The sequence below is a fragment of the Mustela nivalis genome (assembly GCF_964662115.1).
Source record: "Mustela nivalis genome assembly, chromosome: 18".
Classification (NCBI taxonomy): Eukaryota; Metazoa; Chordata; class Mammalia; order Carnivora; family Mustelidae; genus Mustela; species Mustela nivalis.
Window position 1 is genome coordinate 44,497,627 of NC_139037.1, and position 13,811 is coordinate 44,511,437.

The 13,811-nt window shown below is 49.6% G+C and overlaps 1 protein-coding gene across 1 annotated transcript; it reads right to left on the reverse strand.

The window, feature by feature from the left end:
- Positions 1-2: 2 nt before the first annotated feature.
- On the reverse strand, positions 3-10,376 carry ECH1 (enoyl-CoA hydratase 1). The gene is made up of 10 exons (XM_082709156.1): positions 10,168-10,376; positions 9,539-9,746; positions 9,306-9,394; positions 2,562-2,686; positions 2,418-2,466; positions 2,150-2,214; positions 1,030-1,100; positions 870-941; positions 482-632; positions 3-299 (listed from the first exon to the last, which is right to left on the reverse strand). Exons 1-10 carry the CDS (start codon positions 10,217-10,219, stop codon positions 195-197), a joined length of 987 nt encoding a protein of 328 aa, XP_082565282.1. The 5' UTR covers positions 10,220-10,376; the 3' UTR covers positions 3-194.
- Positions 10,377-13,811: the final 3,435 nt, after the last annotated feature.

Genomic DNA, 13,811 nt, shown 5'->3' on the forward strand with positions numbered 1-13,811 from the left:
GCTGCTTTATTGTTAAGTTGCTTTATTGTTCGGGTGAAGATAAGGCCCTGGGCATGAGGAAATCAGAGTTAGGTTAGAAACTGGGAGATCAAGGGAGAAGGCACCAGGTGACCATCTTTACTAACTCTCCTTCTCAGGGGATGAGGAAATGGGCGTGAGGTGGGAGGCAGCCAGACCCTGGGCCTCGGTGGCTCTCAGAGCTTGGAGAAGGTGACGTTCTTCAGTTCCTGCTTCTCCACTGCAGCCTGGACAGACTTAACGATGTCCTGGGTTTGCAGCATGCTCATATTCCAGGTGGCCTGGATGAAGAGAATGGAGAGCAATGGCAGGGGCGGGGAAAGGTTGGGACTAGGCCAATGAAAAACAGGGAAGAGAAAGCAGCGCACCAATCAGAGGACAAGGCCTACAGAGGGTTGCTGGGCCCTAATTGGTCGCTCTGGGTCCAGAGAAGGGCTGTGATAGGGTGGGCGCAAAGCCTTACCGCGTAATTGAGGCCATCGGCCACCGAATGGTTGCGGGAGTAGACCAGGTTGATCTTGGTGCTCTGTACCGCCACGGGGCTCTTGGTGGAAATCTCGGCCGCCAGGGTGAAGGCCGCATCAAGCATCTGCACCTCGTCTGGGAACACCCGGCTGCGGATGAAGGGAGGAGTCTCACCACCCGCCATGAGTAAGGGGCCAATCACACAAGAGAGCAGAAAACCGCCCAGTGAAATGAACCAATCAGAGCAAAGCACTGGACTGCAGCTTTAAGAGTTGACCACCCAGATAAAGTCAGCCCCCATGTAATCCCGTGAGGGTACACCGGGACCCAAAAAGCCCAGCCCAGGTTAACCCTGAACTCTGAACAGCACAGGCCGCGTCTCCTACCTGACCAGCCCACTGCCCAGGGCCTCATCAGCCATCATCTTGCGGCAAGTGAAGGCCAGCTCGTTGACCAGGCTGCAAGAGGGCAGGGCGGGTCAGGGGACCGCAGTCATCCTGGATCCAGGAGATGCGCTGCAGTCCCCTCCCTGGCTCCTCCACCTACCTCTGGTTTCCGATGACTTTGGGCAGTCTCTGCAGCGTTCCCACGTCAGCCGCCAAACCTATGTCCACCTCCTGGGGGGAGCCATAATGTGAGGGTTCAATTTGTGCCTCATACTGCCTCCTGCCATGCAACCTCAGTGCCAATGAAATCCAGCATCTTCTGCAGCGACCCCACTCCCACCTTAGAGACTGTCCCCCAAACACCCCATTTCATTGTCATCCTTCCGCCCAGAACACAGCCCACCTCCCAATTCCTCTGCCTTCCCAACTCCTTGATGTCAGTCACATCTCCTGAGGGAGCCCTCCAGCCCTCCTTGTCTGACCCCCACTGCCTCTACAGGCTCCATCCTGCCTTGGGTCCTCCCCATCACTGATCCCAGCAGCAACCCCAACTTCCTCCTCATCCCCATACCTTTACTCACTCCAAACCCCACGTGGACTGCACGGCCTGCCCTTCCCTTCCTTCATGGCCAAAGTGCCTTTTTTTTTTTTTTTCTAAAAGATGTGTTTATTTATTTGAGAAAGAGAGAGCAGGGGGAATGCAATGGGGAGAGGGAGAATCCCAAGCAGACTCCCCCCCCCCATTGAATGTGGAGCCCGATGCACGGAGCTCAACCTCATGACCCTGAGCCAAAATCAAGTTGGATGCTTAACCAACTGAGCCCCCCCACAGGCACGCCCAAAGTGTTACTTTTTTAAATTTTATTTATTTATTTTTATTTATTTATTTATTTATTTATTTTTAATTTTTTTTTTTTTAAGATTTTATTTATTTATTTGACAGAGAGAGATCACAGGTAGGTAGAGAGACTGGCAGAGAGAGAGACAGAGCGGGAAGCAGGCTCCCTGCTGAGCAGAGAGCCCAATGTGGGACTCGATCCCAGGACCCTGAGATCATGACCTGAGCCGAAGGCAGTGGCTTAACCCACTGAGCCACCCAGGCGCCCCCAAAGTGTTACTTTTAAAGGCTCAGTTCTGACTAACTCTTCCACAAGGCCCTTACTTCTCACCCTTACTCTCACCCCCACCCACTTAACCTGTTCTTTTGCAGCTCTACTCCCCCCTCCCCCCAGCCCACCTCTAAGCAGGATCTAAGGAAGAAGTGCAGGAGGAGGGCTTACCTTCACCTGGAAGAAAGCATCCTGGGCACAGTACCGGATGTCACAAGCAGTGATGAGGTCCACGCCTACACGGGGGAGGTCAGGGGCATTGACCAACCACAAGGACCAGCCCCTCTTCCCAGATGATGGGGTTGTGCCTCTTGGCAGGGTTTAACTAGCAGCTGATCTGAGGCTGGAGGTCCCTGGCTGAGGCGGACAGGCAGCAGTCAGCCGACAGGCGCCCAGCTACACCGGGTGCCCGGATGGGTGGTGGGTTGCTCAGACTCACCTGCACCAATACAGGCCCCATGGATGGCGGCGATCACAGGCTTTGGGCACTGCAAGTAGGGGGCAGGAAGGGTGGGGTCAGAGCTGGTCCAGGAAGGATGGACAGGGTTCAGGGGGGTTGTGCCCCAATAGCCCCCCAGAGAACCTTCTCGATGACACTGAAGGTCTCTTGGTATTTGCTGATGAGGCTACGGAGGTACCAGCTGGTGCGGGCTACGTCATCTCCTTGGGGCTGAAGCATTTCCGAAGCCATGTCCATAAGGTCGATACCTGGTGGGGAGGCATGAGGAGGTTCACATAGCCTTCCAGGCACCCCCTTCCCCTGCCACCCCCATGGCCCCAACTAGAGGTCAGAACTCAGACTTAGCAGATTTGAACCCCCAAACCACCACAGTGGAGAAAGGTGCTCACACAGGATCTAGCAAGGGATAGCATATGGGGTGTGAAATAAACAAAAGCTAACATTTATAGGGTCATTACTCACTTTATCCTCCCAATAGGCCTATTGGGAGGTGGGTCCTATTACTATCTCCATTTTACTGGGGGTAAACTGAGGCATGTGACGCTTAAGTTATTTGCTCAACAAGGTCACACGGGCTTGGGAGCACTGGCACTGGGACTTTAAGCCCAGAACCATGCACTGGCTCCAGAGGTCATGCTTTTCACCATCACACCAGGCAGCAGAGGAGACAAGTGTCTGGGCATGAGTCCATGGTGGTAACATTTCGTCAGGAAGACTGGAGATGGAGCAATTTCTGTGGGCTCCAACTGCAAGACGATCTCCAATCTAACCTTTCCTCCACGAATCATTCTCCAGGAATCTGTACTCTGGCTGAAATAGTTTCCCGTGGTCTCCCTGCTCCCAGCCCTGCCCTGACTGGTCCCCATATGCAGCCAAACAAACTGGTGAGCACGTCAGGGCCTCCTTCTCTTCCCTCCCATCTCACTCACTTGGAAGAAGATACAAGATGTGTGCCAAAACCTGACCAGCCCTCATGAACACCATTCCCAGCCTGTCGCTTTGGGCACACAGGCCTCCAACTGCTGTGCCAACACAACCACAAAGTACCTTCCCAGGGCTTTGTTTTTCTACCGACAGCTCTCTGCCTAGAACAGTCCCTCCCCGAGTGGTGGTCAGAAGACTGACTCCAGAGACACCTGGGGGGCTCAGTCGGTTAAGCGTCTGCCTTCAGCTCAGGTCATGATCTCAGGGTCCTGGGTTCAAGCCCTGCATCAGGCTCCCTGCTCAGTGGGGAGTCTGCTTTTCCCTCTCCCCCTCCCACCTGCTTGTCAAATAAATAAATAAATATATATCTGTCAAATAAATAAATAAAATCTTAAAAAAATAAAAAAAGAAGACTGAATCCATCAGGACACAGCTCAAAGGTCACCTCCTTGGGGAGACCCACTCAGGCTACCATGGCTAAGGAGTAGTCCCATCACCTTCTACCTCCCTGTGTGTCTTATCTTGGTCACTGCCCTCTCCTTATCATTTAATTGTGTGCTTAACTCATTTAGTGCCTGTCTCCCCCTCTAGAATGTGAGCTCTCTCTAAAAATACCTCTATGTGCTCTAAATATCTCTAAACATGTGCTCTCTCTCCATACCTCTAAATGCTCCAGATCTGATTCATAATCATCAGAGTGGAGTTCTGTCTCTCTGTCCACTACTGCATCCCCAGTCCCTAAACAGCCTAGTGTTTGTCTGGTGGTGACAAGTGCTGGAAGAAAATTACAGCAGAGAGTGGAGTGTGTTGGGGTGTGTAGGTGTAGCGATGGCTGTTGCAGTATTAAATGGGGTGATCAGGAGGGCATTTGGGGGGCTCAGGCAGTTGAGGGGCTGACTCATGGTTTTGGTTCAGGTCAAGATCTCAGGGTCTTATGATTCCACCCTGCGCTGGGCTGGGTGCTGAGCATGGAATCTGCTTGGGACTATCTCTCCCTCTGCCCCTCCCCCTTGCTCTCTCTCTAAAATAAATCAATCTTAAAAAAATAATAATAAATGGGGTGGTCAGGGGCCATCTCCCTGAAAAAGTGACTTTTTAAAAAGAGAGAGTGTGTGCATGAGCAGGGGTGGGTGGGATGGGAGGTGGAGGGGCAGAGGGAGAGGGAGAGAATCTTAAGCAGGCTCCATACTTATCATGGTGCCTGATTGAGGGGGCCCCCATCTCACAACCCTGAGATCATGACCTGAGCCAAATCTGAGAGTTGGATGCTTAACTGACTGAGCCACTCAGGCACACCTGAAAAAGTGAGTTTTGAGTAAAGATCTGAAGGAGAGGGAGGGAGCTATAGGGATATCTGGGATCAGAGAGTTCCAAACGTCAGGAAGAACCAGTGCAAAGGCCCTGTGGTAGGAATGCCCCTGGTCCGTGTGAGGAACCTGGAGGAGGCGGGGACCTAGATGACCAGGCAGACCATGTGGGACCTCATGTTCCAGGGGGTGGACTTTGGCTTTTACTCTGAGGGAGATCTTGCTATGAGAGGGTTCTGAGCAGAATCATCCACCATTTTCTTCCTCCTGGGGTTAATCATTCTTATCCTTTTGCCTCTGAACAATGCTATCTGGCAAACCTGAAAAACCATTCCCACATGTGGCCACACCCCAGTCCTCTGGGGCTCCCCGGCCTCCACAGCTTGTTTAAGTATGAGAGACCTGAGGAATTCTGGCTCAGGGTAGAATTGAATTTCCATGAAGTAAATATCAGTAAGACAGGACTCCCCTGTGTAACCTTGGCCAGGCCACTTCATCCTCTGGGCCTTGAGTTTCTTCTCCAGAAAATGAGGGCAAAACCCTCCCGAGAGCCAATGGAAATGCAAGGACTGGAGGAGATAGAGCCCCAGAGGCCCTTCTCTCCATGCCTGTCATGTCCTGGCGTCACAGTTACTGTTGCTATGCGCCCCATTTCAACAGAGGCCAGAACCACCCGGATCAGCCCACCAGCATCTGCCAGCTTCCACAGCATGTTTGTGAAGCCTGTGTGACTCAGTGGAACCCACGGTGGTGGTGGGGCTCCCAGAACCCAGCGAGGCACCTTGCGACACCTCCTTTCACTGGCTTTTCCGGTTTACCCACCCTACCCATTCCTGCACACACCCGGTTTTTGCAACCCCTTGAGATAAGGGACCAGACTGTGGTCCTAGGTGTCCTCTCTCCCAGGTAAGAACTGCTCACTTCAGGGCGCTCGGGTGGCTTCATCAGTTAAGCATCTCTCTGCTTTCGTTCCATTCAGGTCATGATCTCAGGGTCCTGGGATCAAGCCTCACGTGGGGCTCCTTGCTCAGCAGGGAGTCTGCTTCGCCCTCTGCCTGCCGCTCCCCATGCTTGTGCACTTTCTCTCCATCTCTCTCAAATAAATAAAGAAAAAAAAAGTCCCCCATCTGGCTCCCCTGGGAACCTCTAAATGCTCCAGATCTCATTCATAATCCTAGTCCTGTTAGTCACTATTCTAAATAATAACAGCTACATCAACAGAAGTCCTACATGTTTCAGGGGCACTTGGAGGGCTCAGTCGGTTAAGCATCTTACTCTTGATTTCAGCTCAGGTCATGATCTCAGGGTAGTGAGATCAAGCCCCACACTGGGCTCTGTGCTCAGTGGGGAGTCTGCTTGAGATTCTCTCTCACTCCCTCTGTCCCGCTTCTTTTCTCACAGCATTCTCTCTCTCACCAAAAAAAAAAAAAAATCTCAGCTCTGCCATTTCCCATCTGTGAGAACCAGGCAAGTTTCTTCACACATAAAATAGGGGATGATAATTGCACTTGTCTGGAAGGGCTCCGGGGAGAATTAATTAATATGTGAACCATGTCCAGACACTCTGCAGATATTAAATAACTGTGGGCTACTTCCCTCTCTTTTTTTTTTCCCCTTAATTAATGGTTCCGTTCTATCGTTGGAACTACTAATTACATTGAGTTTCTTCTTTCTGGCCTTGAGAGCCTTGCTGCTCGAAAAGGAACCAGACAGCTATGGTCAGCTGGGAGCTAGAAAGGTGAGGGCCGCAGGCCTGGCACTGCCACCATTGTAACCTCATCTTTCGCTTCTCAGGCATAAGTGCCATGAGGACGAGGGCCGAGAACCAGGGCCCCATTTTCTAGGTCACTGGCACTCAGAAAGGGGCTAGCACTGGAGTGTTTCTGGCACAAAGGAACAAAATCAACAAAACGAGAATGGAGAGGGGGTAGAAAGTAAACACGGAAGGCTAAGTGGGTTAAAGCCTCTGCCTTCAGCTCAGGACATGATCCCAGGGTCCTGGGATCAAGCCCCACATCAGGCTCTTTGCTCAGCGGGGAGCCTGCTTCCCCCACCCCCCGCCTCTCTGCCTGCCTCTCTGCGTACTTGTGATCTCTGTCTGTGAAATAAATAAATAAATAAAATCTTTAAAAAAAGAAAGTAAACATGGGACACATAAAGAAGTTAACAGGGTAAACAACCAAAAACAGATTGTTTACTGTGTGTCTTCCCCACTGGGCTGGCAACCTCCATGACGCCAGGGCCTGGGGCTGCATCAGTCACCAGTGAGTCCTCTCCCTCTGGCTCTCCCCCAGCTGGTGCTCTCTCTTGCTCACTCTCTCTTGCACATAAATGAAGAAAATCTTAAGAAAAAAAGATTCATTTATTTATCTTGGGGGGGTTGGAGAAAGGACATGAGCTCAAGGGGCAAAGAGAGAGGCAGAAAGAAATCTCAAGCAGACTCTGTACTGACCTTGGAGCCCCAGCATGGGACTCAATCTTATGACCCTGAGATCACTACCAGAGCTGAAACCAAGAGTCAGACCTTTAATGGACGGTGCCACCCAAGCATCCCGTGAGTTGGCTGTTTTTAAAATTTCTAGATTGAGAGGAGGCTGGAAGTTGTGTTTGAAGAACCAGAAAAGAGAGTCCAGGGTGACCCTTGCTGCTGGAAAGTGAGGGGAAAATTCCAGAAAAGAGAGAGCCAGAGAGGAGAAGCCCCAAATTCTGTGGACAACCTCTGCCCAAGTATCTTGTTAACCCATGAACCATGCATGCAGCCCAGCAAGAGATTTGAAAACTGATTCGATAGGGCACCTGGGTGGCTTAGTGGTTGAGGCCTCTGCCTTCAGCTCAGGTCGTGATCTCAGGGTCCTGGGATCGAGCCCCGCATCAGGCTCTCTGCTCAGTGGGGAGCCTGCTTCCCCTTCTCTTTCTGTCTGCCTCTCTGCCTACTTGTGATCTCTCTCTCTGTCAAATAAGTAAATAAAATCTTAAAAAAAAAAAAAAAAAACAACTGATTCGAGTGGCGTATGGGTGGCAGTGGGTTGAGCCTCTGCCTTTGGGTCGGGTCATGATCCCAGGGTCCTGGGATCAAGCCCCACGTTGGGCTCTCTGCTCAGCAAGGAGCCTGCTTCCCCCCAACCTCCTCTCTCTGCCTGCTTGTGATCTCTGTTTGTCCAATAAGTAAATAAAATCTTTTTTTTTCTTTTTTTCAAAGATTTTAGTTATTTATTCGACAGAGAGAGATCACAGTAGACAGAGAGGCAGGCAGGCAGAGAGAGAGAGAGGGAAGCAGGCTCCCCGCTGAGCAGAGAGCCCGATGCGGGACTTGATCCCAGGACCCTGAGATCATGACCTGAGCCGAAGGCAGCGGCCTAACCCACTGAGCCACCCAGGCGCCCAAGTAAATAAAATCTTAAAAAAAAAAAAAAAACTGATTTCAAGTAAGCTGCTAAAACAGGAAACTCAACATTCTTTGGAGGTACAGCACAGGACCCAGAGTTTCCACAGCATCTTTCCATATCCTAATAACTGGGATACAGTCCAAATTTATTCCAAATGCAAACAAATAGAAGAATGAGGCTCAGTCTTTCAAGAGAAAAGATAATGCACCGAGACTGACCCCAAGGTGACCGAGATGTTGGAATCAGGAGGCAAAAGTTTTAAAGCGGTGGTTAGAACAATGATGCAAAGAGAAATATGCTCGTGATACATAACAAGCCATGGAACTTCAGAAGAGAAATGGCAAATACAAAAAAAGAACCAAATGGAAATTTGAGAAACAAAAACTACAGTATCTAAAATTTTCAAAATCGCTAGATGGGCTTCCCAGCAGCTTAGAGATGACAAAGGATTCTGTGAACGTGGTCAATGGAAATGATCCAGTCTGAAGAACAGACCTGTGGGACAATTAAAAGTTCAAACAGACATGTACTTGGAAATCAGTTTGTGCGTGTTGAGTAATTATATGAAAGCACGTTATTTTAGTACACTTTAGTGACATTTATTTTATTTATTTATTTTTTAAAATTTTATTTATTTGACAGACAGAGATCACAAGTAGGCAGAGAGGCAGGTAGAGAGAAAGGGGAAAGCAGGCTCCCCGCTGAGCAGAGAGCCCGATGCGGGGCTCGATCCCAGGACCCTGAGATCATGACCTGAGCCGAAGGCAGAGGCTTTAACCCACTGAGCCACCCAGGTGCCCCACTTTAGTAACATTTAAAAACAAAACAAAACAGGGGCGCCTGGATGGCTCAGCCAGTTAAGCGTCTGTCTTTATCTCGGGTCATGATGGAGCCCCACTTCGGGCTCTCTGCTCCCTGGAGAGGCTGTTTCTTCCTTCCCTCTGTGCCTTCTCTATCTCAAACAAATAAATAAAATCTTTTTTAAAAAACACCAAAAAAATAAAAAAAAACAGACTGAGAAGTTAAGGGCCTTGGCCAAGGCTATGGATCAGACTTCAAAGTCCATCATCCACCAATGTTCTGTTGGACTCATTTTGGTACTTTAATGTTTTAAATTAAAAATAAAAAAATTTAAAAAATATATATAAAAATGGAAGTTAGAAGCTGGTTGAAACCCTAGTTAAGAAGCATTGCTCTATTTCCAGAAGCAGGGGAGACTAGTAGAGGCGGGGGTGGAGAGTACCCAGTACCTGCAGTGAACAATTTTCCTGCACCAGAGATCACCACAGCCCGACAGTCGGGGTCTTGTGCTATCTTGTTGAAGCACTCCACCATCTCTCTGGGAGGGACAAGAAGAGAAAGGCTGTGTCTTGGAAGGGTATCCCCTGCCCTCGTGTCACCTGCTCCCCACACTCCACCCCTACCCATTCTCTCAGCCCCTGCCTCCTCCTGCAGGCAGGCCTCCGTGATCTGCAGGCCCTACCTCCAGAAGGCTTTATTCATGGCATTCCTCTTCTCAGGCCGGTTTAGCTGCACATGCAGGATGTGTTTCTGAGCAGCTGTCACCCGAAGGGACTCATAGTTGTGGTCTGGCGCGTCTCTAGGGGCTGCTGTGGAGGCCACATCTTGAGCAATAGAGCTCATGGGGCGAAGGCTAAGGCTGAGACCCGGGTGGGTGGGAGCCATCACTCCTGGGGAGACAAAGGAAAGAAGAGCCGTTCATGACCCCAGGTAGGGGGTCACAGTGCTTCCAAGAGCTGAAGGCACACACATTTCCCCTCACTGATGTTAGACTAGGGAACGCAGGTCCCTAAGAAACCATAGGTTAGTGGGGATACAAGCTTTCAGATTATGAGTGCACTTATCAGTGGCCTCAGTGTGAAGATTCCTTCAGACCCTTAATCATGGGACTGACCCCACACTGGGAACACTAAGCTGTCAGCAACCCAAATGTATGACACAGGCTTACAGAATTAGGGAGTTCTTTGGTTGGAAACATATGCACCCTAGTGTTAAGGTGGTCAGACCGGGTACCGGGACAGGCCTCCCCATCCTAAGGTGGCTATGACAGCACTACAGAGCAATGGACTTCCAGAGGTCGAGGTGACTCACGTCGTAACAGCAGGCTCCGCAGACTGCGAGACACCACCACGGCTGCCGCCATCGCAAACTAGTAGCTAGGTGGACTAACCTCAGAGACAGGAAGAAGCCAAGTGGGCGGGCACGACGCCACCATGTTTGGCGAGGGCACGGACGCCGCAGCTTGATAGCGGTGACGCCCGTATTTCCGCCATCTTTACTAAGGGTAACCGGAAATACCCTTCCTGGTTCCGCAGACCGCGGCTTAGCACTGTGCCTTTTGCCCCAGTAGGAACGTGGCCCATTATTGCTGCGGGACATTTCGTCACAGCGCCGTTTTATAATGGTGGAAAAATTGGAGACAGCTGAAATGCTCAAAGATATAATGGCAGAATTACTGCAACCTTGCAATTTTGTCACATGCACTTATACCTTGTTAACGGAAAAGAAAAACATTTTCCGGTACTGAGTTTACCCCTGTAAGACAATGAAAATATAGAGGAACCAACATTGCGCGCTCTCTGTGTAATCTGTTTGAATTCTCACACCAACAAGAGGTCGTACTATTTTTTATTTTGCCCAGAGGAAACTGGAGCTTGCGGGAGGGAAAGTCATTAGCTCAAGGTTATCTGGGCTTCAGGAGTGCTGAAGAAGAGATTTCTGTGACTCTGAAGTTCACGTTCTTAAAATAATTTCTTTAAAAAATAAAACTACGTTGGAAAAAGCCCGTTAACGCAAGAGCATTGAAAGTGCCATAAGATTGCTTAAGCATGCTCTTTAGGGAGAAGTGCACCAAGGTGAACAGAGGCCTCCGAGCGAATGGGATTCTAAGAAATACCTTGCCTTCTTGTGTCATAGACGGTAAGCTCTTTCGGAAAAGACCCAGTGACTTACACCGACAGAGAGCTGTTTTTACTTATCCATATAATGGGAAGCTCTGAAGCCATGTGCAGACGCCAACACACGAGAGGAACAATTTTAAATTTCTCAAACTCACAACCCCAAGATCCAAAGTCACGCTCTCAACCAATTAAGCCAGCCAGGTGCCCAAAGAGAAGTGAAGGATGTACATTTAGCATGATCTGTTGATGTAAAAAAGATGGTTACATATGGCTGTTTGTGCATAGAATATAGTGCATACATAGAGGATATCTGGAAGGAGATTCAAAACTGCTGACAAGGGATGAAAACTGGGCGCTGGGAGGCAAAAATTGGAGTATTTTCTTATGCCCATGATTGGCTTGAAAACAAATCCTAGAGGATTTAGAGGCTTACGGCTGTAAGGTGACTCTTGTTTCTCCTTTCCAGAGGTTGTTTGAAACATACCCTGGCGAAGCAGTTTCTTCATTCCATAAATGCCATGTGACTTCAGATATGAATAATCCGAGTTCAAAAGCTTCACAAGAAATTCAAGTGGGTTTTTTCTGAGATTTTTTTTTTTAAGATTTTATTTGACAGGGGCGCCTGGGTGGCTCAGTGGGTTAGGTCGCTGCCTTGGGCTCGGGTCGTGATCTCGGGGTCCTGGGATCGAGTTCCGCATCGGGTTCTCTGCTCAGCAGGGAGCCTGCTTCCCTCTCTCTCTCTGTCTTCCTCTCTGTCTGCTTGTGATCTTTCTGTCAGATAAATAAATAAAATCTTAAAAAAATAAAGATTTTATTTGACAGAGATCATAAGTAGGCAGAGAGAGAGGCAGGGTGGGGGGGGTGGGGAAGAAGGCTCCCCACTGAGCAGAGAGCCCAATGCAGGGCTGGATCCCAGGAACCTGAGATCATGATCTGAGCTAAAGGCAGAAGCTTAACCCACTGAACCACCCAGGTGCCCCCTTTTCTAAGATTTTTAAAAATTTGAGAGAAAGAGAGCACAAGAGCAGGGTGAGGGGCAGAGGGAGAAGCAGACTCCCCACTGAGCAGAGAGCCTGATGAGGAGCTTGATCCTGGCTGGGATCATTACCCAAGCAGAAGGCAGACGCTTAACAAACCGAGCTTAAGAAATCTCTACACCAGGGGCACCTGGGTGGCTCAGTCCTTGAGCGTCTGCCTTTGGCTCAGGTCATGATCCAAGCCACTCGGGATGGAGCTCCACATTGGGCTCCCTGCTTGGCCGGGGGGAGGGGGGAGCCTGCTTCTCCCTCTCCCACTCCCCCTGCTTCTGTTCCCTGTCAAATCAATAAATAACATCTTAAAAAAAAAAAAAATCTCTCTACACCCCATGTGGACATCAAACTCATGACCCAGAGCTCGAGTCACCCACTCCACGGACTGAGCCAGTCAGGTGTCCCAGTTAGTTTTCAGGTGCACATGCATGAACAAGGCACAGTCAATGGTCCTCACTTATTCTCTGCAGCAGACTGCCTCTTTTTTCCACCGTGAGTCAAGGTTCTTAAAGCAGGCTCCTTCCACCTACAGCCCCCCATACCCCACCCCAACCATCTACACAAGTTCCCATCTACCACAATTGCAAAGTATTACATTGTAAAGTGGTTTTTTTTTTTTTTAAATTATTTTATTTGACAGACACTGGGAGAAAGGGAACACAAGGAGGGGAGAGGGGTGTTGTGAGAGGGAGCAGCAGGCTGGAGAGGGAACACAAGCAGGGGCAATGGGAAAGGGAGAAGCAGGCTTCCTGCCAAGCAGGGAGCCTGATACAGAGGGCTGATCCCAACCAAAACCGTGAGATCACGACCAGGGCTGAAGGGAGACTGAGCCACCAGCATGGAACCCAATGCTGGGCTTCAACTCACAACCCTGAGACCAAGACTTGCTTTTTGGTGTCTTAACCAGATGCCCTAAATTATCAGACACCCTGAATTATCTTTTAACTAAGCAATTCCACTGCTAGGAATTTACCTCCAGATCAGTTATCAGGGAAGTTGGCTTAAGGGATTTGTATGCATAGCAGTACTGTTTATGGTAGCAAGAAACTAGATTGTATTTTTCAGACCATGGAAAGGGAAATGACATTCCCCATGAGCTACTGCGCAGGGGTAAAGAAAAGAAGGAAGCTATGTGTGTGATATGATACAGAACAGTGCACAGCATAAAGCATTTTGTTAAAAGAAAATTTACGTGGGTGGGGAAAGACGTCAAAAATTGTTAAAGGGACTGGGGAGCAGACCTTCACTTCTACCCGAGATTTTACTTTCTAATCTTATAAAAACCAAGTACTTACTTGGCAGGATGAAAGCGCTCATTTATTTATTTATTAAAGATTTTATTTATTTATTTGACAGAGAGAAATCATAAGTAGTCGGAGAAGCAGGCAGAGAGAGAGAGAGAGAGAGAGAGGGAAGCAGGCTCCCTGCTGAGCAGAGAGCCCAATGCGGGACTCGATCCCAGGACCCTGAGATCATGACCTGAGCGGAAGGCAGCGGCTTAACCCACTGAGCCACCCAGGCGCCCCGAAAGCGCTCTTTTTAACTCTTGAAATTTGTAGCACCATTTACCTCTTAAAAGATGACTCTCCAACTAGATTCAGCTTCCTTGGGCAGGGCCCATGAAAAACGCCACCAGCCCTCTTCCCAGGTTTTCCTCACCAGATTCCTTTTAATTCCCTGCCACATTCCTGGGCTGGGCTGGCAGCTCCCAAGGGCCCGTAGCTGTGTCCCGGCCTGCCTGCTCTTAGGCTGGAGACCGGTGGGAGGGAAACAGACACACCCTGGAATCCCAGTAAGCGCAATG